This window comes from Rousettus aegyptiacus, unplaced genomic scaffold, assembly GCF_014176215.1.
Source record: "Rousettus aegyptiacus isolate mRouAeg1 unplaced genomic scaffold, mRouAeg1.p scaffold_m13_p_6, whole genome shotgun sequence".
Classification (NCBI taxonomy): domain Eukaryota; kingdom Metazoa; phylum Chordata; class Mammalia; order Chiroptera; family Pteropodidae; genus Rousettus; species Rousettus aegyptiacus.
This window is the reverse complement of record NW_023416309.1, coordinates 37,600,243-37,626,788: the sequence shown is the minus strand read 5'-3', so window position 1 is coordinate 37,626,788 and position 26,546 is coordinate 37,600,243. Positions and strand designations below refer to the sequence as shown.

The 26,546-nt window shown below is 48.5% G+C and overlaps 1 protein-coding gene across 1 annotated transcript; it reads right to left on the bottom strand.

The window, feature by feature from the left end:
* Positions 1 to 10,689: 10,689 nt before the first annotated feature.
* GOLGA7B (golgin A7 family member B) lies at positions 10,690 to 24,191 on the bottom strand. Its single transcript, XM_016164223.2, has 5 exons — positions 23,852 to 24,191; positions 15,962 to 16,087; positions 14,185 to 14,337; positions 14,001 to 14,102; positions 10,690 to 12,749 (listed from the first exon to the last, which is right to left on the bottom strand). Exons 1-5 carry the CDS (start codon positions 23,861 to 23,863, stop codon positions 12,639 to 12,641), a joined length of 504 nt encoding a protein of 167 aa, XP_016019709.2. The 5' UTR covers positions 23,864 to 24,191; the 3' UTR covers positions 10,690 to 12,638.
* Between the last annotated feature and the right edge of the window lie 2,355 nt (positions 24,192 to 26,546).

Below are 26,546 nucleotides of genomic sequence, written 5' to 3'. Positions count from 1 at the left end.
TCAGTTTCCCTAATCTAAATGATAAGAGAGTTGGGCTGGTGTATCCCTAAAGGCCCTTTCCTTCATAAGACACCTCAGTGTATAGCTGTACATAGGCATGGATAGTCTCAAGTTACCCTGATTTCTAAAAAGAACCTTGCAACCCGCTCTCCTCTGTGATATGCTTGGAAACTGGAAGCGCCTGTAACCAGAATGCCCTTAGGGAATGATGTAATACTGTAGAATACTTTCATGGCCAGCCTTGGTAGTGAAGGTTCATTCTAAATCACAGATATATTCTTCATGGGGGAAAAGGTCACCCCAAGATATAATAAAATCACACTTTAGAATGCAGCAAGACTTTTTAAAACGTATTTAACAACAACAAAAAAATACTACCATTTTCTGATATAATAATAATGTGCCCAATAAATCACAAAATATGAATTCCTCATAGCTAGTGCTATTTTTACTCTTGGAACAGGAGCTTAAATGAAAAGTTTTAAAATAAAAACAGCTACAATTTCACAGAAAAGCATACAGCAACTTAAAAATCGCCCCACTTCTGGGAAACCCACTCCTGTGTGTTGATACAGAATTAAAGATGGGAAAGAGCCTCAGAAATGAGGCTCAGAGAGGTAAAGTGATCTGCCCAAGGTCACAGAGCCAGCTGGTCCCCGAGCCAGGGCTAGAGCCCTCTCCCGCCACAGCGTCCTGTCAGGAGAGTAACGGACAGCACCGTCACTGTTCGGATTATTCCCTAGTCATCCCGAAAGATGCTGCCTTTTTAAGATATGAACAAGTGTGCCTAAGATAGTAAGATAAGTAAAACCCAAAACCCACAGAGGCAATGGTTCCAAATGCAATGGTAAATGACAAGATAACAGAGTCCATTGACTAGGTGCACACACAGCCTGAGAAATAAAGGACAGGACAGATAGTGAGACATCCTGCCAAGGACATCAGGAGATTCGGGGTGACAGCAAACTTCATAGGGTGGCTTATATGAAACAACTATGAATCTTCACACATTGAGTTTCTTACAACAGGCCATATTTGTAATATGTTATCCTATTTGGTGTATGGGACTAAATGAGTTACAAAGAGAAGTTCGAAATCTTCCAGCTGTTACGAGCACAACTACAATATCCCGACTCTAGGGTAAGAAGGCTTTCCATTAGATTTATTCATTCATTCATTCAACAAATATTGGTTGAGCACCTACCAAGTGCCAAGGACTGAGAGCTGGGCTCTGAGCATACGGCAGTCAGTGAAAACGGCACGGTTGCTGACCCCACACTGCCTTCCTCCAGCCAGGTGGAGAGATAGGCATGGGACTCAGAAGGGCTTTCTAAAAGGTCTAGCTAAATTTGGGGGTTACTATACCAGCAAGCGAGGTCTCAGCATTCATTCGTATATTTATTCAACAAGCATGCATTGAGAACCTCCTGTATGACAAGCACCGGGTCCGTCTTATAAAGAATGCAACAAAGTCCCTCCAATGAGGAGGTCAAGTCCCCTGCCCGCAAGATGTTGTTGAATTGGAAGAAATACGAGGCTAAAAGATACAGAGAGAAGGCAGATGCTGAATCAAATCAATATCACCTGCCCCCAAATAACAGGGGCCATTGCCAGTGGGCCAGGAGTCCAGGCCTTCTGAGCCAAGTGCCTCAGTCCAGGACATTTACTGGCCTATGCTGAACCAGCCACAAATGTGTGGATGCAGAACTGCACCCAAGCCAGCCAAGTTCAGGATTCCTATCCGCCTCTTTCTTCTAATGCCCTTTCCTCTGAGGCCCATGGGGCCTCAACCCTTGCCTTCCCCTTCTCAGCAGACAATTCTTTGTCCCCTAGCTCCATTCGGGCTCCTGACATCTTTATTAGCTTATGCTGGACTTGAAAATGGCAAATGCCCTTGGAGCTGACCAATATTGGGATGGGCCAGGAAGGGATTATGCAAACGGGGAAGCTGTGCCCCATCTGAAGGGGGAAGCCTCCGCTCACTCCAGCAGAGCAGGCAGATGGGGCCAGCATCACCAGAGTTTCCCATTTTTTCAAGACTAATAACAATAATAATAATAATAATAATAATAATAATAATAATTGTAATACCATTTTTATTCTGCCCAAGAATATTCCTCTTCCCAGGAATGTACCCCTAAAATGACAATAACAGCTTACACTTAGTGAGCTCAGCGTGTCTGCGTGGGATCTAAACTCTTTACAAGAATCAACTCAGTTAATCCTCACAACAATCCCAAAAGACAAGTGCTATAATTATCCCGGTTTTACAGAGCAGCTGAGTGGTCTGTCCTGAGTCCCATGGCTGAGACAGGCAGAGAAAGGACTCGATCAGGGCAGTCTAGCCCCAGCCCATGCTCTGACCTCTGCGTCTTCTTTCTTCATTCCGGGCGGCTAACTGGTTACACAAAAGCCACAATCTCTCATACTGCCCAGGGCGAAGGGATGGGTCGGGAAAGAAGAAACGGAGGCTCCAAAGGACCCAGGGCCTGAGACGGTCTCCGCACAGTCGTATTCAAGCTGCAAGAAGAGGTGGCAGTGCCCATGTTGTTTCCTCACGGGGTCGGCTCGGCCAGCCTTCACGGACACGGAAGTGTGAATCGCCCACAGGGCCTCTTCACGCATCTACCCAGTTGCCAGCCCTGTTCTGGGGAGGTGCCATTCTGAGGGCCAGGAGTTTGATTATGTATCACTCTGGCTGCTATGGCCCCCTCCCAGGGTCTGGGCATCGCACCCTACCAACGCCACGGGACTACGGCCCAAGCAGGAACCTCGCTCCAGCCTCCAAAAAGGGCTATCAGTCATCTCTCCAGAGGCACATGGAGACAGGAGGATGAACACCTTATTTTCTGAGGGAGCTAGCTGGGGTTTTCCAGCAGATTCCAGAATGATACCCCTACCCAGAGTCTCAACCCAAAAGGCAAGCCAAGTCCCTCGCATGTCTCCTTCCCCAAGATCAGCCATCATCTCTCTCCTTCAGTGTGGGCCAGACCCCAGCCGCATCCTGTCAGGGAGTGATGTTGTGTCTCCTTAGCAACAGACACATTCTAGAAGGAGGAAAGGGAGGGCAAGAGAGCACGGGCTGGTTAACTCCACAAATAATGCCGTCCCCTCCTTCATCAGCTTGTCCTCTTAAAGAACTGCTGTTGAACAGCAAAGTGGTCAAAGGGTAGGCCGTCAGAGAAGAATGAGAAGCAAGAAGAAGGGAAAGAAAAACCCTCCTGGGGATAGGAGCTAACATTTACAAAACGCCTACCATATGCCAAGAACTTTACATATGTGTCTCCATTAATCCCCACACCCATCCTAGGAGAAAAAATATATATATATTATTAGTCTATTTTATTACCAAAGAAACCGAGGCTCAGAAAGAATTAGTTACTCAAGGTCACATAGCTAGTTAAGTGTAAAAAGCTGTGACTCAAGCCAGCAACTGTCTGGCTTTAAAGCCTATGTTCTTAAGTCTTATGGGGTGCAATCTTCAGGTAACTGATATCTGGGCAAATTATTTAACCGGTTGTCAATCGGTGCACACTGATTGGACACCGTTCTAGTGGCTTGGGATATACATCTGTGAACAATACTGGCAAAGATTCCTGAATGCCCCGGTGACGTATGGCAGGCACTACACAACATAATAAGTAAAATACATAGAGTCTTAGAAGGTGATAAGTGCTATTTACAGGGGAGAGTGTAGAAGAACAACATGAAGGCACATTGGGATGCTGGGATAGAGGCAGAATGCCATTTTAAATGGGGTCGTTCAGGGCGGGCCTCACTGAGAAAGAGACATTTGAGTAGAGACTTAAAGTAGGTGACCTGTCCTCGAACCTCAGTTTTCTCGGCTATAAAATGGGTAAGATACCCACCTCGCAGTTATTATGTGAAACAAGATGGTATAAAACACTTACCTAGCACATGTAATCGCCCAATAAATTAGAAATGTTATCAATATTATTAAGTAGCAAAGCTCAGGTTGAAGTTGGGTCTATTCAGTGCCATAGCTCATGCGTCATACCTGCTACAGCCCAGGTCACCTGGCAGTCTGCAATGAGAGAGACATGGAGGACACTGGCTGCCCACAGGGAGCTGACAGCTTCGCAAGGAAGGGACCTCAAGGCCAAAAATGGCCGTAACAGAGCAGAGGAAACTCTCAGCTTAGTTCTCATGTGGTTCCACTCTCAAAAAGGATAATCATAAAGTAAGGCAAACCAACCAGGGAGGACTTGGCATCAACTGGGCTGGATGGAGCAGGGGTCACCAGGAGCTAGTGAACTCGAATGGGAATTCGGTCCTTGGCCATCACAGAATCCAAGGTCACTAAATCCAGAAGCAACTGAGAATTCATCTAGTCCTGCCTAATCCTTTTCAAATGGGGAAACTGAGGCCCAGAAAAGAGCAGTGACTTTCTGAGGACCACAGCCTAGCCAGGAATCTGACTCCAGCCTGGTGCCTTCTTGCTCACTCTGCCCTCTCTCCAGAACGCTCAAGTATTTCAGAAGCACAATTGTATCAACAACTTCAGAAATATGGGGGGCAGCACTGTTCTTTCCATTGTGTTGACACAGAATCAGAGTCAGGGTAAGTACCCACCAAGTGAACAGAGGAACCACGCCTGGACCATGGGGCATGGCCAGGAGGAAAGACCTGAGTGAAGGTTCCAGGTTCAGAGAGGGTTCTTCTCAGCTGGGTGAAGGGAGGCTGGGGGCAGGGTCAGGACCATACCGGACAAGGGTGGGGACAGAAGGTGCATCTTGTCCTTCCTTCACCGAAAGTCCCTGCCCAGAATCTCACGACCCGATTGCCTGCCTGCCTGCAAGAAGCACAGGCTGGAGCTCAGATAATTCCTGCAAAGGTGGCTCATTCGCCTCTTACAGCTAAGGATTTGTCTCCCAGAATCATTTCATACACATACACACACACACACACACACAATCTAAGGGCTAACTCTTCCCCCACCCACCCAGACCTGAGTGCAGAGCTCCTGAGGAAGGAGAAAAACACAGCTGAGTACCCCAACTGCTCATGGGGACAGTGTCTCAAGATTACAGACAGGCCTTAAAGGCAGAAGAAGAAAGGAAAGAGAGAGAAGGAAACTAGGAGATCTCAAAGCCTCACCCCCATGCAGAAGGTGTCTCATGTGCCAAAATGCCACATTCTTAGAGAGCTGTCCCAAAAAATAGCTACAGCCCTCCATCCCTCCCTGTCTTCCTCCTTCCATCTATCCTTAAAATTTTTCTCTTCACTCTTGAGACTCTGGGATCAGATGGACTCAGGCTTGGATCCCAGACACCACCTAAACACTCTGTAAGTGACCTTCAACGAGCTGTTTCACCTCTCTGAGCCTTAGTTTCTTTATCCACAAAATGGAAAAAGAAACATAACACATAACACAATGGATAAAGGAGACATAACAACCTCATTGAGCTGTTGTGAGGCTTCATGGAGACAAAGCATGTCAGGTGCTCAGTGTTCAGTGCAGTGCTTAGATTGATAAAATGCATATATTACTATAAAATCTGTTCCAGGTCCTTTAATTTCTTGGTTTCACTTCTAGTGGTGCCCAATTTCACAAATAATTAACCGGGGTGACGTTAGACATATGAGAATCCTTCCCAAGAAGACACATCCATCACTTAGAGTTACAAATACAAACATGGGGTTCATTTAGGGACTTGGTTACAGAGCATCTTCACTGTGGTGAGCTCTGGTGCTATTTTTAGATCTGCACTGGGGAGCACAGGGCCAGTTGATACCCATCCATTCACCTGCCCCTCAAGGGTTGTGAGCATCCATCTCAAGCCAGGCAGCCCTCTCGCTCATCTCCGATCCATCTCCTTATACCCATCTTCTCTGTATTCATCCACTTACCCATCCATTCATCCATACACATGTACATACATACATCTGCCCGTGGTACTTCAGGCTCTGGGGCTACAGGTCCAGATTTTCCAGCCAAAGCACTCAGCCCCACCAGGATTTACCCACCTCAAAATAATGGCATTTAGGGAACACCAGGCAGGGCTGAGTGGAGTGGGATGCACGCTTCCTTCCCTCCCCTCCCAGGACAGGTGGAGATAATAAGCTCAGCCACAAGACCACAGCCAGGGCAACATTCCTAAAAGCAGCCACCCAGTGCAGGGGATGGCTTGGGTTCACTGCCGCTACTCTTTAACTGAGTTATTAGGTGACCACTTGCCATTGAGTTGTATCATTCGTTGACTACTCACCTGTCTGCCTCGGCCTAAGTTGCTTCTCAGTGGCATGTTGCCCCGACACCCTGAGGATGTCATGTCTGTACATTCTTATCTCTTCCTGCCAGCCTGTAATGGGCTACACTTCCCATTCACCTGCCAAGGGCAAGGCGCTGTGACAAACACTTGGGGCAGGGTAGGGCAGTGGTGGAAATGAGTAAGATAAGATCCCCTCCATCTGCGTGTACCAAGGAACTGGGTGGGGACAGAGCGAGAAGGCCATCACTATACGCGACATCTCGTAAGCTGTGGATGACATTTCCCCATTCCGGGGTCTCACACAGCACTGCTCTCAGGTGGTAGCTGGTCCCCAGTCACTTTCCCATCATGGAAATCAATAACCTGAGTTACTCCAAAATAACTAGTCCCTTCATGCCCCTACAAAGCTAATTTGTCCGTGTCTGTATTTGCCCATGTGCTTGTCTCTGGGTCTGAAATCTGTCTTTATGAGTCAATCCAGGTAGAACGGATTCTTTCATCTGATTGCGACACACTGGCAGAATGAGACCGAGATTTGAGTTGGACGCTTAGGTCCAAGTCTTTTTTCTGACACTTACTAGCTGTGGGTGTTTGTCAAGCTACCTAACCACCTGGGACATCAGTTTCCTCATCTATAAAATAAGGATTCAAACCCACCAGAGTGTTAGAGAACTAAATGGAATACTAAAGTACATGAATATTCCCAGCATATATTAGGGAATCAGTGAACCCTTGGATAACTGTCTGTTTACTCTATGCAAGAATCCGAAACCTTGCTATAAATCTATATCGTGAGGACATCATATAATGAGGTCTAAGTGTAACTTCAGCAATAACAATAATATCTTACATTGGAGAAACAGACTATCATTTACAAAGATACATTCTCATAATGCTCTCATTTCACAAATGACAGTACTGAGACTCAGGACAGTTAAGTGAATTCCTGAGGGTCCACAGACTGGTGCAGTCCTCTGATTGCCTTCATACTCTTCCACCTCCTACATCATCGCTGATTTGAAACCACAAGTCCCAGTGCAGCTCCAGGATGCTGCACGCCAAGTTCAGCCATCCAGCAGATGCTGAAAAGATAGGCCTTTAAAATGGCCTCTTAGAGGAAGAGCTGTGAGGTCGGCACAATCTTCCCTGGGTGCTGCTCAGAGAATAAACCCTCCCACAGTCGCCTGAGAAGGGTCAGGAGGGAACCTCTGAAAGGAAGAAAGGAACTGACGTTACTGAACACCTATTTCATGCCAGGCATGCTCACGGCCAGTTTCTCACTGCCCCCTTAAAACCAGTTCTCAACATTTTGGATGTGGGGGCGGTGGAGGGGGCGGGGTCACATACCCCTCTGAGAATCTCCCGAAAGCTATAGATTCTCTTCCCCAGAGTTACACCATTTTGCATACAAGTATAAGAGAGTCAAGGTAATAAGAACTCCTGGTATAAACGTGGACTGTTTAAAGATTTTCTTAAGCGCTAAGGACCTTCACTTTTGAATGTCCCACCCCTCATCGGATCAAATATTTTCATATACATCCCAACCCATATTAAATTATAAATACATACACACCGAATGAGCTGAATTGCAGTTGACTGTTTGACACGGTGTTATATTTTGTAGATATGTAATAAATCAGTAATTTCAATTTTGTGCTTTCTTTTCCTATTTCGGAGCCAATAAACTTTTTTTGGCAAACGTTATTGAAACGTATCACACATACGGAAAAATACACAAATCTTAAGTGTGCAGCTCAATGAAGTCTGCTGAAGCGAGCGCACCTGTACGACTGGCACTGTGCTCGAAAAACAGAACCTCGTGAGCACCCAGGCCCCTTTGCAGTCACTGCACCCCACCTCAGGGCAGCTGCTCTCCTGATGTCTAGTGCCACAGATTAGTTTTGCCTGCGTTAGAATTTTTTAGAAGCGGAATCATAGCGTCCACATTCATTTTTCGTCTGGCTGCTTCCATGGAACCTGCAAACTTTTCATTTAGGTCTCACACAGGTTCAGAGGCTTTTGAAAAACTCATCGGCTCTAGGTGCTGCCCAAACCCGGGGCTCTCGACCTCGCCTTTTACACTAGAACCTCCAGGGAAACCCTGAAAAACTCCGTTGCCCAGGCTGCACCCCAGAACAATGAAATCCGGGGATAGGACCAGGCACCGGCAGTTGTTCTTGCTCTCCAGGTGACATCGATTGCAGCCAAACATGAGAAGCACTGTTCTAAGCAATTCGATAAAGCATTAGTATCCCTATTTTGCAGCTGGGGAAACTGAGGCTCCACCAGGTGCTACTGTCGTGAAGCCGGAGCTACAATTCAGGTCTGACTTGGAGTGGCATTTGCGCTGCCTTCATCTTTGGTGAGCGGTAAAGCCAAAACCAGGTGGAGGTGCCTCCTGCCGAGACCCTCCTCACTGTAAGTCCTTCCGGAGCTCTGGACCAGGGAGATGGGGTGTCCCAGGCTGCCGAGACCGCCCCCCAACACGCATACACCTCCAGGAGAAAAACAGCACCCCAGAAGATAGCTGTAGAGAGAGAGAATCACTACCAAGTGGACTCCACCTTTACCTCAGCACCTCTTGAAGACACAGTAAAGTCCTTGCAGGTGGGAAGAGCTGCTGGTTTGGGGGGTCAAGGGGAAGTTCCTCACAGCTGAATAGCTCTGATTCCTGGGTGCAGTTTACAATTCCGCCGCTCGGGGGCACCACAAGCTTCTGTAAACTGTGATTTTCACACGATTTACCCTGCCTTTGGCCAAAAGGAAGCCAGAGAGTGGAGTCCCAGAGGCAATGAGCGGGGAGCAGCAGCCTTGAGTTGCCTGGGTTTTCTCTGCTCCCTGGTGCCTGATGAAGCCTGTCTCTGACTGACGAGGGGGATGCAGGCACATGGCTGCAACCAGACCCAGGAGAGAGGCCCATAGCTGAGCCGACAGAGGAAAGCCAAGCAGAGAAGCCCTCACAAGACTGCCCCTATGGGCACCACACAGCCATGAGGAACACAGCCCACACACTCTCCCATGATGCCCTGGGCTTGGTGGTACCAGCCCTGCCTTGGAGCCCAAGCACAGCACTAAGTCCTCCCCTGGGAATCTGCCGAATCCTAACCCTAGGATAACTGAGGACTTTAAGCTTCTGGGGGTATCGCTGAAGCTGGATCTATCATCTTCCCCACAGTCTGGAGTCTAACTGTCTAGATTCAAAGCCAAGCTCTTTCACTTCCCAGTTGTATAACTTTGGGCAAGTTACTTAACTTCCGTGAGCCTCAGTCTCCCCATCTGTAAAATGGGAATAATAGTTTACAACGTAGAGGCTTGCTGTGAGGATTGAATGATAAACTATGGAGAGTCTTAGCCTAGCGCCTGGCACAGAGTAAGTGCTAAGTAAATGTTAGCTACTGTCATGTTATTATTATTAATGTAACATAATGATGTAGTTTCAAACAGGACAGACAGAAAGAGCCTACTGAAACAGCTTCAGTTGTGACAATCTCCACATACCCCCGGTTTGAGCAGGGACAGCAAGTCCAGCCTGCCCCATGGCTCAGGCAAAGACCCAGCTGCCCCTTAGGAGCAGTCAGTACTAAGCATGAAAGCTACCCAGAGTCCCATTCAGCACCACCCAGAAGGAACCCCCTCCCTAAATCTCTACTCAGAGACCGTAGCTGTTGTCCCAAAGTCTGGGGAGATCTTCTCTTGGCCCAAAGACTTGAGTGTGTGACCCCAGCCTCCCTGCAGCCTCGAGTAACTTCCATCTGGGTGCCATCCCCATGGTGGTAGAGTGCGCACTGGGTCAGACCTTGGTTCTAAACTTGACGCTATCATCAGTCATCTGTGTGACCAGGGACCAGTCACTCACCCTCTCTGGGCCTCCAATCTGCCTCATTTGGATGATCGTAAAATCCCATCCCAGCTCTAGCATTCAGTTTTAGCAAAGTACATGGCACATAGTAGGTCTTATTTAATTTCATTAAAATGTTAGTTTTATAAAATTCAAGACAAAGTATGGTACACAGTAGGTATTTTGTTTTATAAAAGTGTTATTTAGTTTTATAAAATCCAAGGCACGACCCCTCTAGATTCCAACACCCACACACGTTTTTAGTCTTGAGAATTGAGTGTTCAGAACTGAGTGAACTGTGTGATCCAACACCTAACAGGGCCCAACCCATGGTAAGAGCTCAAGAAATGGATATTTATTGAATCAATGTATTACTTTCGACCTGGCTTTCAATCCAGCCTGTTCGCCTCTTCCAAGGCCGTAAATGCTCCGTATAAGCTACAGATTAGATGATATGGAATGTCCGCCTCCCCACTAGACCACAAGCTCCAAGACGACAGGGTCTGTCCCGTGGTGTCAGGCCTGCTGCCTCTTCAGGAACACGTTCAGCCCCGTCTCCTCAATGTGAAGTAGGTGGGCAGCCGAGCATCCCCTTCCTGTGGTCCTGGGGCATGGAACTGACCCCCCATCACCACGGGGGAGAGAAGAAGCACAGAGCCTTGAGCTAGACAAGTCCTTTTATTGGAAAAAGAAATAATAAAATAAAAGGCCACTGCATCACCTGCGCCCCGCCATCCCATGGAAGAGACACAGGTCAGACATAAGGCCCAGCCACCGAGTGGGCCAGGGTGGGCACCGGCTGGGTCCAGGGGTTTGGGGGCCGTGGCGGAGCCCACTGGGCTGCAGCTCTCTGGGGCGATTCTTGGACCCACTTAGGCTCAGGGCCCTCTCCAGCTCTCTGGGTAAGCACCTCCTTTCCACACATTGCTCCTGTGTGCAAAAGAAAATCTGGCCCCTCTTTGGTTCCAGAAAGCTACCTGCAGCAGCTGGTCTTTCATATCCACTTTTAGCACCTCCTGCCAGCTGAGGCAGGCAGCCTCCTTCTGTCCATCCTCAGGACACCAGGATGGGGCAGCTTCCTTTCCACTGGCCCCCCTGGGCCTCAGCAGCCAGGGACTTACTGGCTGGATGCCCCTCTTTCCTTTCAAGAAAGGAGTTTGCCTTTTCCCCTGCAGGCTGTGTACTCCTTTGAACATCCAAGGAAGCCTTGCTTTCACAGCCTTCGAGAGCCCTAGAGCCTGAGCAGGCTTAATATGCGGTGTCTGTGGCCCTGTCGCCTCGTCATGGGGGGCTGAGAGAGGGGCATGGAAGGCCCTGGAAGGTTGGCTCTGCTCTCCTAGAACCCCAACTTCTCTTCTGCTAGAATGTACACAATAGTCAGAAGGTGGGGAGAACCTTCTAGGCTGGGAGGAGAGGACAGAAAGAAGAGCCAAGCTGGCAGCCCCAGACAAGGAGCAAGGGGCGTTAGGACATTTATTTACAGGGAGACAGGCTGGACCCACACAAGGAAGCAGCCGCAGACCATCGCATGTGAAGATAAGACAGGATGCAGAGAGGGGCAGTCATTGGCCTAGCAGCTAAGGGGAACGTACAAGTGCGCTCACACACATGTGCACTCACGCATGTGTACACATATACCCATACAGGTGCACTCACACATGCACTCACACATGCCTCACACGTACCTACACATATGTGCATTTATTCACATAGTGCACTCACACATATGCCGACACGCACACACACACTCATTCTCACATACATGCAGGTTCTAACATCAGGCAGTTGGTTCCTTTTCTCGAGGTCCAAGTCCCCCAAGGCTACATCTCTCCATCAAACGTTTCTCCAGACCCTCACATAACCTCCCAGAGCCCCAGGCTGCATGTCCCATGACCAGTGCCTGGTGGCCTGCAAAGTCTCAGGAATTGGCTGCTTCTTGGCAAGGCCAAGATGGCCTCAGGCTTTGGGTGGAGGGCAGGGAAGCCACCAGTCTGGAAGAGGTTAGGCGGGGGCTGAATAGCTCTCCACCATGGCACCCATAGTTGGACCACTCGTCTCCCCAGACCTCAGATTACGTGGATGCAGGATCATAGACAAGCAGATGCCCCGTGGGAGCATCAGGAAGTACAGACACTGGAAGACAGCAATGGGGAGCAGGACCTCGAAAGGAGAGAGCCCTGGTGGACCTGGAATCTGGGGCGAGAAATCATGCAGGATAGGAATTCTCTGTGTGACAGACCTAGGCCCCCTCCAAGGCATGGGGAGAGGAGGTGCAGAAGAAAGAAGCTGTCCAAATTGTGTTGTCCCCAGCCCCAGCCTCCCTGTGACTAGTCCAGCCCCATGGGAAAGAGCTAGGTCAGGAAGTGGACCATCCTGCCAGGGAGGGAGGGGTGAGGGTCACAGGTTGATGGCCTGCAGTGAATTAGGCCAGTCGCCCTCCCTCCCACCCCTGGCAGCAGGTGAGCCCAGAGAATAACTCAGAAGCGAGTGCTCTGGTATCGCAGCCTTCGCAGGTCTGCAAGGCCGTCTGTCCGGCCATACACCTCCCTGCAGGGACTCTCGGCCAGTCACCGGGCCCCCGCCCCAACACCCCCACCACTGCTGCTGCCACTGCCGCTGCTGCTGCCGCTGCTGGAGCTGCCGCTGCTGCACCGGTCCTCGTAGATGGAGATCTCGATCTGGGGCAGTGTTAAGGAGGACTGCCAGCTGCCGGCAGGGGTGGACAGGAACCGGCTGGTGGAGGCAAGCGAGGGAGCAGGGGGCAGAGCTGGTCCTGCTTCATGGACAGTAAGGACTTGGAGGCCTGGAGAGACCCCAACCTCCCCCCACCCCCACCCCGGTCCCGTGCACATACTCGGCTCAGGCATGGGGACTCGCAGGGCTGGGCGTGGGGTGAACACACAGCCAGGGTCAGAAGCGCACATCACAGAGGATCTAATTACCGAATCCCAGGACACCATATGTTCAGGAGATGGCGTTACAGTATGGGGCATGCGAAGACTTTGGGGTTCTGAGTTCAAATTCCAACTCGCCCACCCTCGAGCTATGTGACTGTAGACCAGTCATTTCCCTTATAACCCCACAGTTATCGCATCTGTAAAATGGGGATAATAATAGAATCTTGGAGTTGTTGTGAGGCTTAAATAGAGTAACACTTGCCAGCGCCTGGCACATAGTACGGGCTCAATAACTAGAAGCATCTCTTGCTGGACATTGTAAACCGAGTCCGGCATGTGTGTTTTCCTGACTCTTTCCTCTTAATTTTCCAGTAACATTTATTTTTTAACCATTCTATTCTCGCTGCTCCTGACTGGGCGAGGAGAGCGTGCACACCTTGACCAGGTGGAGTGAGCAGGCCTATAACCCCAGCCAGCCTCCCACCAAGACCTCATTTTTTTCATCTCTGAAAGGGGGACCCCCCAGACCTACCACAAGGGATTAAATGAGGATTGCATGAGATCATGGACGTGTAAATGTAGGTGGAGATTTGCATAGTCCTTGAGGGGCATTATAACCTCATAGTTCAGAGTGGGCCTGGGCTCAAATCCTGGCTCTGACATTCACCAGCTGGGTGACCCTGAGCCAGTGATTTAAGTGCCATGTGCTCATCATAAAGGGGAATAATAACAGTCACCTACCTTATAGGGGTGTTACTAGAATTACATGAATCCATTGTTCCAAAGCACTTAATATATCTGTCATTATTAAGCACCGATTAAATGCAATTCGATAAATAAAAGCAAACTCTGAAATTCACAAACAGTACCCATCGCTTATGGGAGGGGAAGAGGTTCGGTGACTCGAGAGGTAGGGAATCCTAGGAAAACCCTGAGCGGAGGCCTCTAGGGTGGCCCCATTTCCTGGCAGCCTTACTGCAGACCCCATTGGTTGACAGCTCTGCCCCCACACAGAACAGCCAGGAAGGATACAACCCTCATTCCACGTTCCACAGGGTCCGTTAGCAGGAGGCCTCGAGGGGCAAAGATCTTCTCATTCTGCTCCTGGATGTAGCGGGAGATCTTCTTGAGAACCTGCAGGGAGAGGGGGTCGTTGAGGACGGGAGGAGCAGGAGGGGATCCCTGGAGGAGGGGATGCAGGGGACGAGAGGAGCACCTTCTCGTAGTGAGTCTCCATGCAGAGGAAGATGAAGTAGGCTGTGGCACAAGCCAGGCAGCCCTCCAGGTAGGAGCTGCCCCCAATCTTCTCAGCCTCTGCGTAGAAGCTGTTGAGGGTCTTCACCATCTCTTCAAAGAGCTGCCGTTCAATCTGGAGGGAGAGAGGGACAGGGAGTCAGGCCAAGGTCAGCCTCCTCAGAGTGTGGAAAGTCACAGGTTGGGGGGTAGCAGTGGTGGGGCCACAGCAGAGGTGGGGCAGCACACAGGCAAGACCAGAGAGCCTGTAGGTGCCCACAGAGCAAAGGGCACTGGACTGGCTGTCAGGAGACCTGGGGTTCAGTCCAGACTTGGCTGTCAACTAGCTATGTGACCTTGGACCAGTGATTTAACACTAGCCTCAGTTTCCACATCTATAAAATGGGGATAAGAGTGGCTATTTGGCCTCTTAGAAATGGGAAACTCCTACAATATCCTAGATAAGATCATTTTCTGCAGTGGGTCAGGCTAGAACTCCAGTGACTTTGTCACCCCATCCCCTGTTCTGATGGTTGTAAGAGAACTCAGGACCTAATTGTCAGGGTCTCTTCATGTTTGGATGGGACTCCAGTTGCACGAGACATTGAATGAGACTTCAGGAGGGGACACTTCCTTCTAGCCAAGAGTTTACATGAAACGTGACAGCTCCATGCGTTTGGACAACTGGAAAGCTGTCCTGCCTAAATCCATAACCACAATAGCTAACATTTATTCAACATGTTCCATATTCCGGGCATTTTAATGTATTCTTTTATTTAATCTTCATAACAATTCTATCAGAGGAGTACAACTATTGTCTCCACCTCACAAATGAGGACCGATCGAAGCTCTTTTCTTTGATCCAGGCAACCATCATCTCTCTGGCCTTTTAACTGGTCTCCCTGCCCCCAGCCCAGCCAAGTGAGCCTGTTAAAGTCAGATTATGTTACAGCTCTGATCAAAAGCTTCCCAAGCCTTCCCAACTCTCTCCAGGTAAGCACCTCAAGCCCCCCCAAGCCCATCTCTTACTCTCTTCCTCGCTTAGTCCCCACTCCAGCCACACTGCCATCTGACAGCTTCCTAAAAAATGCCACAGATCCTTTGTGCTTGTGGCTTCAGCTGTAACACTCATTGCCCAGACACCCCACTGCCTGGGCTGCTGAATGAAAGGGTCAAGGAGGGTCTGCCTTCTGCCCTCCCCCAAACCCAGGCCAGTTCTATGGCAGCCTAAGATAAAGGCTGCATATATCCTGGACCCAGGAGCAAAAAGCAGAGAGAAATGATACCTTTCGACGGGCCATTCGTCCATGAGATACCCAAGAAGCTGAGTCTGGAAGAAGGGACTGGGCATCAGAATTTTTTTAAGTTCCCCAGAAAATACTAATGTGCAGCTGGGGTTGAGAATTGCTGCTAAAATTTGGAGGTTCCTGAACTCAGCCCAACAACTGAGCTAACATCTCTGATGACACCTAACATCATCCAACAGGACTCGAGAATTTACATTTAACAAGCTCTCCAGGTGATTCTCATGCTACTGAAATATGAGAGCTGCTGAACTAGAAAACCTCTGAGGTTTCCTCAACTTTAACTTTCAATGAGGCAACAGCAAGGCTGTGTTAAAAAAATTTTTTTTAATTCTTCCACATGAAGTGGCTAAACGTGTCATATATTATTTTTATACTAGAAGAAAAAATACACTTGAATAAGCCCCTCAGTTCCATCATGGCCTTTGGTCTAAGTTTAGAAAAAGATGTCCTTACCCGGCTGTCCAGCTCTGGGGGGAATTTGGTCTGGAACTGACAGATGGTCCCATCACTGTAGTCTCTCTGGATAAAGACCTTGGTGGCCAGCGACGCACTTCGCCGGAGCTCTTGCAGATTGTGGACCTGAGGAGACAGAGAAAAGACAAGTGATTGGGGTGACCATCCTTCTAGGTTTCTCTGAGACTGAGGGGTTTTTGGGATGTAGGTCTTTCAGCACCAAAATCAGGAAAATTCCTGACAAACCAGGACAAATCGGCCACCTTACAAGTGCTCCAGGAAGACCTTGAGGAAGCGGAACTGTGGGGTTTGCCACAGAAGATGCCTCGAGCAACCTCAGAAATATCTGAGCCAAAATGAGAGATTCTGGAACCATCAGCAAAGCCAAAAACAAATTTTAACGAGAGGAAAAGAATTCTTGGTGGCTGGCCCAGATGCTGGTTCGTTCTCTCTCTCTCTCTCTCTCTCTCTCTCTCTCTCTCTCTCTCTCTCTCACACACACACACACACACACACAGTGGGACCTTTCACACTTTCATTCATTCACCAAGTATCAGATGTTCACCACTTGTCAGGCCTTGGCTTGGGGAACCTAGCACTGAACAAGACTGAAGTCTCAAACCCTGCTGAGTGGAGCTTACAGCAGGCCTGGGAGCAGGAAGTGTGTGGGGCAGAGGAGAACCTGATGTGTCCATGAACTCAGAAGGAGATTCGGGTTCAGGACAAGTTATGGCCCAGGTCAGGGAGCATCACAGATGGTGTTCATGTCCAGCCCTTCGCACCATAGGAAAGAAGAGACCCACAAATGTCCAAGGCCCCAGAAAAAAATCGTAGATAAAATGGGCTGAAGAAATTCCCTGCCCTTGTAGGAAGCAGTGGGATGACTTCTGTCGCCTATCCATACCTGCAGACTTGACATTGACAAAGACTCTTTTCATATGGGAGGAGTGGGCTCAATTCCACAGGACAAGGCCTCTTTCTTCCACGTCTAGCCTCAGTCACCCACGTTTTAGGCAAGCAACCCACTGGGCGAAATAAGCTAGACATTAGAATCCCGTGGAGAAGAAGCCCCAAAGGCAGAGTGAACACACAGCCAGTTCATCCTGTGTAATTAAGGTGAATTCAGTCAGTCAGCTTTTATTTATTGAGTCCCTACTATTGCCAGGCTCCAGGGATGCCGAGCAAAAGACAGTCTGCGAGCTCCAGGAGGAAGACAAGTAAATATATAATGAATTCGACTGTGATAAATGCCATGGAGAAGTAACTTCTTACCCAGGAGCACTGACTCAGAAAGGCTTCCTGAGCTCTGTGTTGAGTCGGAAAGGAAGGCCAGGAGTTACCAGTGGTAGGGGCAGGCAGTAGTGGTGAGAGGGAGGAAAAGGCGACCCAGACATAGGGAGAAGCTTGTGCAAAGTAACAAAGATGGCAGAGAAGGCAGTGAACTCCAATGGCTGGAGGCAGATTTTAGCAAGAATAGAGTTGGTTTGCAGATCAGATAAGAACATCAGGAGAGTTCCTTCTTCTCCACAACCTTTCCAACACTTATTATTTCTTGTCTTATTGATAATGGAAGTTCCTCGAAAAATTAAGAATAGAATTATTGTATGACCCTGCAATCGCTCTTCTGGGTATCTACCTGAAAAACTTGAAAATATTTATTTGTAAAGATATATGCACCCCTGTGTTCATTGCTGCATTATTCACAGTGGCCAAGAAATGGAAACAACTGGTGTCCTTTGATAGATGATTGGATAAAGAAGTGGTGGTACGTATATACACATGGAATATTACTCGGCCATAAGAAGAGACGAAATACTGCCATTTGCAACAACATGGATGAAGCCTGAGAATATTAAGCAAAATAAGTCAGAGGGAAAAAGTTGAAAACCACATGATTTTACTCATATGTGGGATATGAAACCGAAAGCAACAAATGAACAAGACAAACGAACAAAAACTCATACACACAGATAACAGTATGGTGGTTAGAGAGAAAGTGGGGTGGGATGGAAGTAGAAAATGGTAAAGGGGGTCAAATATATGGTGACAGAAGGAGATCAGACTTTGGGTGGTGAACATACAATGAAATATACAGATGATGTATTACAGAATTGTATACCTGAAACCAACATAATTTTATTAACCAATGTCACCCCAATAAACTTAATAAAAAAATTTTTTAAAGAACATTGGGAGAGCATGCAGGCAAGTTAGAGTGAAAGGAGCTGGAGGGGTTTCTGGAGCGGACGATTTAAGATGGAAGATACTTAAACTTGCTTATAAGCTGCAGAAAGAATAAGTAATGAGAGAAAGTTTGCCAAGGTAGAAGTAGGAGCAAATAACCGGGAGATCACGGTACTGGAGAGGTATGAATCAGACACAGACCACCATATGAGATTTTCCTAAATCCAGGTGAACCTTGCTCTACATAAGAGATGAGATCTTAAAGTGTTGTGATTGGACTAAATAATGCATAAGTGCTCCTCTAGTTTTAATAGTTCTTGTTTCCTCCAATCAAGGTTTTAATTGAAGTCTCCTTAACATCTACTGGGATCTCATGACAACTGAAAAATAAAGAATGCTTTGCTAATATAAATAAGTTATTCATCAATGTGTCTGTTCTGCCTGGTTAAGGTTTCATACCGTCTTATTTTCAAAAGAAAAAGAAGGGACTGTGGCCCTTCTCTGCCCTTCTAAACCAACTGACATGAGCCATTTGATCTTGAAGATGGATTCCCCTAGCCCCAGAAGGATCATTCTGGCAACTTTGTGAGTGGTGCATGGGAAGTGGGCATGACTGGGGCAGGGTGTCAGTTGGAGGAATGACTATCTTTGTAGTCGTCCAAGGGAAACGAAAGTGGGTCTAATCCCAGAAAAATGATGTGAGAATGGAAAGAAAGGGGGAGAAACTGTGCTTTAGCCATTCTGATATAGACTCAGCTTCCCCCGGCTCTGATATCCTCCTTCATCTGTGCCTGAATCCACACATGCACTGTGTGCTACCATGGAGACATGTGTCTCCAATGGCCGGCTTGCTGTTGACCACGGCCATCTCTTCTTCCTCCTAGGCACAGAGCTAGATTAATTCCCAGATTTCCTTACAGTTAGGTGTGGAAATATGACTGAATGGAATGTGAGTAGAAGTGATAAATGTCATTTATAGGCTCGTAAAGACCAGCCACTCCCCTGTGATCTTTCCCCTTCCACAGAAACCAAGGGAGCCCACATGTTGAAGATGGTGGAACCACAAGTTAGAAAGAGCCTGGGTCCCTACATCATTGCCAGGAGGAGATCCACCCACTAATCAGGAACATCTGTCTGGGACTTCACCGAGCAGGAAATAAACTTTTGTATTACGCCATTAGGATTTTTAGGGTGCTACTTTACATAATACATTCTCATTTACTCTTGGCTTTTACCCATGGGTTCTCAAAGTAACCAGAGTGGGAGGGGTCAACACCCTTTCTAACACCAACAATATCCTGAGCCTTAGGACACCATCCTGGCTCTGGGTGACTGGGGATCTGCTTCCCTCCCTGGAGTTTTTGTGCAGTCTTGAGTTGTTGCTAGAGAATGGTGTCAGACACAATTTATATGTCAGGCCCCTAGTTTCCCAGACCTATGTAGAGCACACACATCACAAACTCATCTGTAGATGGCAGAGAGTAGGACTTGAGGCAAGGTGGGATCTCCTGGCTCTCTCTGTCCATGGTGGCTCGGTTGTGAAGTACCAAAGAGCTTTGATGGAAAGATGGCCCACTGACCTAGCAGGAAACCTGGTGCTAGTCCTGGCTAGGCCACATGACTCTGGAAAGTCTTTTCTCCTCCAGGGCTCCATTTCTTCAACTAGAATCTGAAAGGTAAGAACTATGTAACTGTGAAAGCCTCTTCCAGCTCTGACATTCTAGAGGGCTTATCAGGGATTCTGAATACAAATGTTTATAGGGAACTAAGCGTGTAAGTGGGCCAGGTAGGGGCTGTGGCTCATTAGAGAATCCATGACCCATCTCAAGAAAACACCTGATCATTGCCATGTAAGAATGTGTGCCCAGGTTATGATTCAGATTTTTAAAGAAAAGCCATAAATCCAGATTTCCTTAATAGCAAATATTCTGATTTTTAAGTGTTTCCAATAAATTTTTACATTTATAAGCACTAAGAAGACTAAATAAGGCACACCTGCGAACAAGAGTCATTCCTAGATCTGCCAGTTTGAGGCCTCTGAATAAGGATTCCCATGATGGGGACCTTGGACCAGAGCTGGAACCAGGCTCCCAACCACTTGCCAGCTACTTAGCTTTCAGGAATCTGGCAGCAGTTTTCAGCCAAGATCTGTGATGCTCTGAAATCCCACAAAAGGATCCCAGAACATGCACACACCTCTCTGAGAGGTCTCAGCTTCTATGCCTTCCCTGGGCAGTTCTTCCTGGGCACTGACCCAGACACCTGGGCTTCTCATTTACTCCTCAACCCTCTCCTCTCCCGTCACCATCCCCTGGTCTGCTAGCAGCTAAGTAAGGACAGGGCCAAGGCATTTCATGAGAAAACCAATGGTGAGATCTGCAGGCACCTACTTTCAAAGTGCTGTGTGACAGGGAGGGGGAGGCTGCTTAGAGAGTGGGTATCCCAGGTCACACATTTAGGGCCTGTACACCTGATACAGCCAACCTGATGGAGGTGGAGATGAGCAAGCAGATGAGCACTCTCGGGCCTGGTCTGTCCTAGACACACAGGAGGCCCTGTCTGGCCCACATTTCCACCCTCATTAAAAACAGCTTATTCCAGAGGATACATATGCGACTCAGGAGTTTCAGCAAATGAGCCAACTCCGTGCTGCCTGGCTGGGCTGTGGAGGATGAGTGAGGACCATGAGTCACAGGCAGCCAAGTCAGGCCTTAGAATGGAAAACTGGGCACGGGGCCTCTCTGCTTCTCATCCTACAGCAGAGCTGAAGCCCAACCCATTGTCTGCTGGTTGTTAATTCTACGCCTCAGTGATCAGACCTCCAAATGCCCTGCTTAAATAATGCTACTATGGTGCATTTTAAAATCTCTCAGGGGCCAAACTCCACCATTTAGAGAAGCCCCTCCCAGCCAAGTATTTCCTAGCTGTCCTTGGCCATCTGGGTGGACCCTGCTCCCAGTGACACACATTTGCAGAGGTCTGTCACTCAGGAAATGGGCTTATTACAGTTTTCCAAATGAGGTCAGTGTATTATCACTCAGGAGGCTTCATCCCTCCTCTGAGTTCCTTACACACACCCCTCCCCTAATTCTAACTCCTAAACAGAAATTAGGGAACAGAAAAGATCTAGTCCATGCCTTCCACCCAGGGATCCAGGGATACCCAATCATTCTCAATTCTCTCACTTTCTGTCTCATTCTCCCTCCCTGTCTCTCTTCCTCCCTCTCTCCCTCCCTCTATCTCTTTCTCTCTTCCTCCCTTCCTTTCCTCTCTCCCTTCTCCTCCCCTCAAAATACCTTCTGAGGACTTCCTGCTTAGAACCTTAAGGGAATGGCCCCAGGTGATTGGCATGAGGTTTTCCTTCTCCCAACAGGTTTTTCCTGGTAATCTTAACTCATTCCTAACATTAAAAACAGCTTGGGGAGAATGACTCACTCTGCAGGCCAAATAATGTGCACATCCTGTGCCTTGGCAGAGCTAAGGCTTCCTCCCTCAGTGCTGCCATCAGAGTCTACCCAAGGCCAAACTGAGAAGTGGGCAATGTCTGCCCTCAGCTCTCCATACCTTCTGGGCATTCCTCTGTCCCCCTACCCTCAAGCCAACTCAGCCATGCAAGTCAGGTGGCCTGAGTCCCCATGTTCCAGCTCTTCCTGAACTCCTTTGCACCCCTCTCCCATCAAAGCCTCATGCTGAGTTCCCTAGAGCACTTCTCTCTGTTGGGCAATACAATTGGCTAATTGATACACCTGAATGCAGCAGAAAAATCACTGCCCAGGGAGGCAGACATCTCAAATTCTAGTCCTGGCCCTGCCACTTATTTGCCATAATTTCTTGGATAAGTCTCAGCACTCCAGTTGCATCATCTGTAAAATGAAATGTTTTCCTTGGCTCCTTCACAGGGATCAGGCAAGCTTCTGAGCTTCAGTTGTCTCATCTGCTAATTGGGGATAATAATACTATTCTTGCCCACTTCACAGGGTTGCACTAAGCCTCAAAGGAAATCATGCATGTGATGGTGCTTTGTACACAGCAAAGTGCTAAATTCACAGAAGTGTTATGAGCAGAGCCTCTCCCTGAGGAGTCACACCTGCCTAACAGCAGCCTCCTGGAAACACTGCCTCGACCTAGAGATGTGAGCCTGCTGGATGGAATCTGGGAACCACAGCAGACCTGAGAGAGAAATGTGCTGGAATAGGTGGGCCTTTTAGAATCTATCAGATCACATCACAATGTCGCCACCTTCTCCATCAACACTGCTGTCCCAACTATGTTCATATGGCTGAAGTTTCCCCTTCCCTGCCCAACACCAGTAGCCTCTGCTGCAGTCTGGCAGCCCTATCTGGAAGGTGACCAGTTCCTTGGCCATTTGTCCTTTGTTTTTCCTGTTCTTCCCAGTGTCTTTGGCGCTTTCTGAGCACTCTGCATCCCTCCACCCTAGAAACCAACCTGCATGAGTCTGCTCAGGGCTTGTCCCCTCACAGGGTCCCAGGGGGCAAGCTCTCCTAAGTAACCCTGTGCCTTGTCAGAAAGGTGAGTGATGCCAAGCAACAGCACCTTGTTCCGTGGTGGCGACAACAGCAGAAAAACAACAATAACACTCAGCATTGATGTCACGCTGCTCACCAGATGCCCAGAGGCACTGCAGAATCATTCAAAAGCCTCTGCTGCTTCCCATGGCTTGTGTTCCAGCGAGGTTGGAAATGGGAAAACACCACAAAAGAAGTCAGCATCAGAACTGGGGAGACACTAGTGTCCTAGGTTCTACTCCAAAAATTCAAAGGAAGAAACTTTCAGCTCCACTGCTGACATGCTATGTGAGTATTAAATATTCCCCCCTCCTCCGTGTGTTAGCTTTACCATGTATTAAGTGGGAACATAAAGAGCACAATTTCCCTCATGAAATGAGGAGGCACAGGAGGTAATTCCTGTTATCTTAAGCATTGTACATAGATTCTGCCCTCAGCCAAGAGATCCCTTGGCTCAGCTTTCAAGTCCATTGAAGGCGACACATCTATAGGCACACCCTGAAGAAGGCAGCTCCTCCCATCAGACACCCTGGTACAGGAAACTCAAATGGGGTAAAAAAGCAAGAAAGGATGATATGCAAAAGTGGGGCTTGGTGCAGGCAGCTCATTGTGACCAACCATTTGGGTTTTGGGCCTGAGGATACTTTGTTCTCCCCTGGCCCCAAAAGAAAATGCTGATGTGGAGGTAGGTCTGTCATCCTTTAGCTAGGTTTCTGGGCTCAGAAGCTGGATGGCTGCACCGCATAGCAACAGCCGCACTCCCTCTCCTAAAACGGGCACATTCCCAGCCCTTTAGGGAAGAGGTTTCAGGATTTGCAGTCCAGAGGAAAGGGAAATCCCAGCTGAGGCCCCAAGAGCAACCCTGGTGCTAGTACCAACAAGTGTCACTGACAGCTTCAGGACTCAAATGAGGAAGATTGACACTCCAGAAGTGAGATGAGCTCTCACGAGGAGCCCCTCTCTTCCACCCTACCACTCAGACCTCCACCCCTTTCTTCGGGACCAGACCGGGAAACTACCCCATCCCGCCCTACCCCACGCTTCTCAACTCGCACGCGCGCGCACACACACACACACACACACACACACCCATCTTCCTTTCCCGCCCAGTACGCCCTTAGCGGGGATCTGTTCCCGCAGCAGCCGGGCACTGCCTGAGGGCCAGGTGCTCGCCCCCTACCTCAGTGGCCATGTTCCGGGAGCGCTGACCGCTCGGAGCCTGGGAGGGGCTGGTCAAGGAGGGGCTGTCCTCGCTGCTGACTCCGGAAGCAGGTGGGCTGGCGGGAGCAAGATGGGGCCCGGGGCGCTGTCCGCAGTGCTGATGCGGACGCCGCGGGCCCGGCTGGTGGGCAGGTGGGCGGTCAGGCGTCTAGGTCCTGGGGACGGCTGCTGTGCTGTCCGCGGTGCTGATGAGGGCGAGGCGAGGCCGCGCCGGAGGCTCTTCACGGCAGCTCTCCCTCTGCCGCTGCTCCTGCAAGCAACGGCCGGGTTTATCCTTGACAGCGGCGGCAGGGATGGGGGTGGGGGGGCAGGGGGAGGAGGGGCCAGGCGCCTCCACGGACCCGGAGGGGGAAGCCGCGGCCCCCAGACTCCCGCGCCCGCCCGCGGGAGAGGAGCCCCTCCTGCGGCCAGAGGCTCCCCACTCCTGCTCCGCCCCGCCCGGAGGCCCCGCCTCTCCCGCCTGCCCTTCCCCCTAGTAAGAACGCCAGGAGCTCTGCGCTTGCTACAGAAGCCTCTAAGGGTCTGACAGATGCTAAGGAGAGAGAGGCAGGACGGTTGGGGGACAAGACAATCCAGCCTACGGAGGCTGAGGGTCCTCGACTCGTTCGCAGGTCCCCAAGTGAGGCCTCTTTACCTTGCCTAAACCCCTCCTCCTCCTCTAAACCCTCCCCCATTGTGGCCCGGGCTGCCTCTCCTGTATTTTTTTCTTCTGTTTCTTCTGTATGTCCCCCTCCGCAGGCTCGCATGGACGTTCCCTCTTCTCCGTCTCTCTCCTTTACACTACCTTGAACCCTGTTAGCTACAGGAGGATACCGCAGACCACAGAGAATCACGTCCTTTCTTAAATACGTTCCCAAATTTCATCCCGGATACCCTGTAGTCCTTTCTTTCAAGGAGCTCCAGAAACGAAGCCAATATCTTCTTTCTTCTCTTCCTGATCCTGGCCCCACCCCCTCATTCCTCTCCTTCTGAGATCCCAGAGTTTACACACACCACCACCACTCAAAAACCACAAGCAGATGGTGCCAAACTGGTATGTCCACTCTCTGAGGATGACAGGTCTGGCCCTGGTGCTTCCTTCACATTCTCAACATCACACTTTCCAACCAGATGACCCATCTATCTGCTTAATACACAGAAAGGAAACGCCACCACAGATGCCTTTCTATACACCCATAATATCCCTCCGTCTATTTGAGGGGAAAGCTGAGTGTATTTCTCCGACATTCAGTGCTGCCTGAGAGTCAGCAGCAACAACCCACACAAAGAGAGACATGGGCAGCCAGGAGACCTGGAATCTGACTCAGAGTTTACCAGCCGTATGACCTGAGGCAAATGCTTCACATCTGAGCTTCTTTCTGCAAAGTGAGTGTTGGACTTCACTAGACTATTTCTAGGATCTTAGTTTTTTTCCATGCGGCCTTTTATTTTGAAATTTTCAAACATACAAAAAAGTTGAAAGAATAGTACAATAAACTATATTGTCCACCTAGCTTCAACAATTGTTAACATTTTGCCTTATTTGCTTGATAGACAAATATAGAAACAGATATATTTGGCTAGATTACTAGAAAGTAAGTAACAGATACTGCGAGGCTTTATTCTTAAGTACTTCACCATTCATCTCCTAAGAATAAGGACATTCTCCTACCTAACCACAAAATTATTATCACACCTTTAAAGATTTCATATCATCTAATATTCTAGGATAGGTTATTACCCCTAAAACACATTAATAACAATGACCCCTCAGAACATCCCGTAGAACCTTTCATTTTTAAAAACTAACATTTATCGAGCACTTGCTATGTGCCAGACAATATGCTATGTACTTAACACATATTATTATATGTAATCCTCATAATTACTCTTTGAATTAAATAAATTATTGGATGATTAATTATTTAATAATGAATAATTAAATGAATTGTTATCCTTTTATTATTCACATTTTACAAAGGAGGAAACTGCCCAGGGTCATGTGACTTGTGAGGAATAGAGGTAGGATTTAAATACAGGCAGTCAAGCTCCAGGGCCTATGTGGTTGATCCTCCTGACTGTATTGCCTCCCCCAGCATCTGTTAGAGCATAAACTAGCAAAACAGTAAACACATCTCCAATTGCCGATTCACAGATAATCCTACTGGGTCCCCCAGGATCAGTGCCATGCCAAAGTACTTAAAGGCAGATGTTTCTTTCCACCTTAGAGTGTGACAAATGATTCGGCATCAAGAAGCAAACTGAAAATAACTAAATCCCATAGCGGTCATTGGGAATAAATGAATGCATAATCTGATGATTTCTGTATACCTCTCCTGGTTCCTCACTCTTGATTTTGATAACATTATTAGGCAACCATGAGGACACCACCTCTTCACCCGACGACAAGAGACCTGGGTGAGTTTATTCAACAAATCCGTTCATTCAGTGTATATTTGTTGAACACTTACTATGTATCAGGCACCCTTCCAAGAGCTTGAGATACAGTGATGACTAAATGCATAAACATTCTGTTCTTTCTAAACTTACAGATTAATTGGGGGTAACGATCAATAACAGATTAGCAAATAGTATAAAATATATCAAGGTATGATCATCGCTAGGACAAAAAGTAAATCACGGTAAGGAGACAGAGTGAGTGTGACTAGGGGCTG

What these genes read in the sequence shown, in the direction of transcription:
- GOLGA7B (XM_016164223.2), bottom strand. An exon ending in TGGAGACTCACTACGAGAAG is followed by an intron (nt 14,103 to 14,184) that starts GTGCTCCTCTCG and finishes CTCTCCCTGCAG; the next exon opens with GTTCTCAAGAAGATCTCCCG. An exon ending in TGGAACGTGGAATGAGGGTT is followed by an intron (nt 12,750 to 14,000) that starts GTATCCTTCCTG and finishes ACACTGCCCCAG; the next exon opens with ATCGAGATCTCCATCTACGA.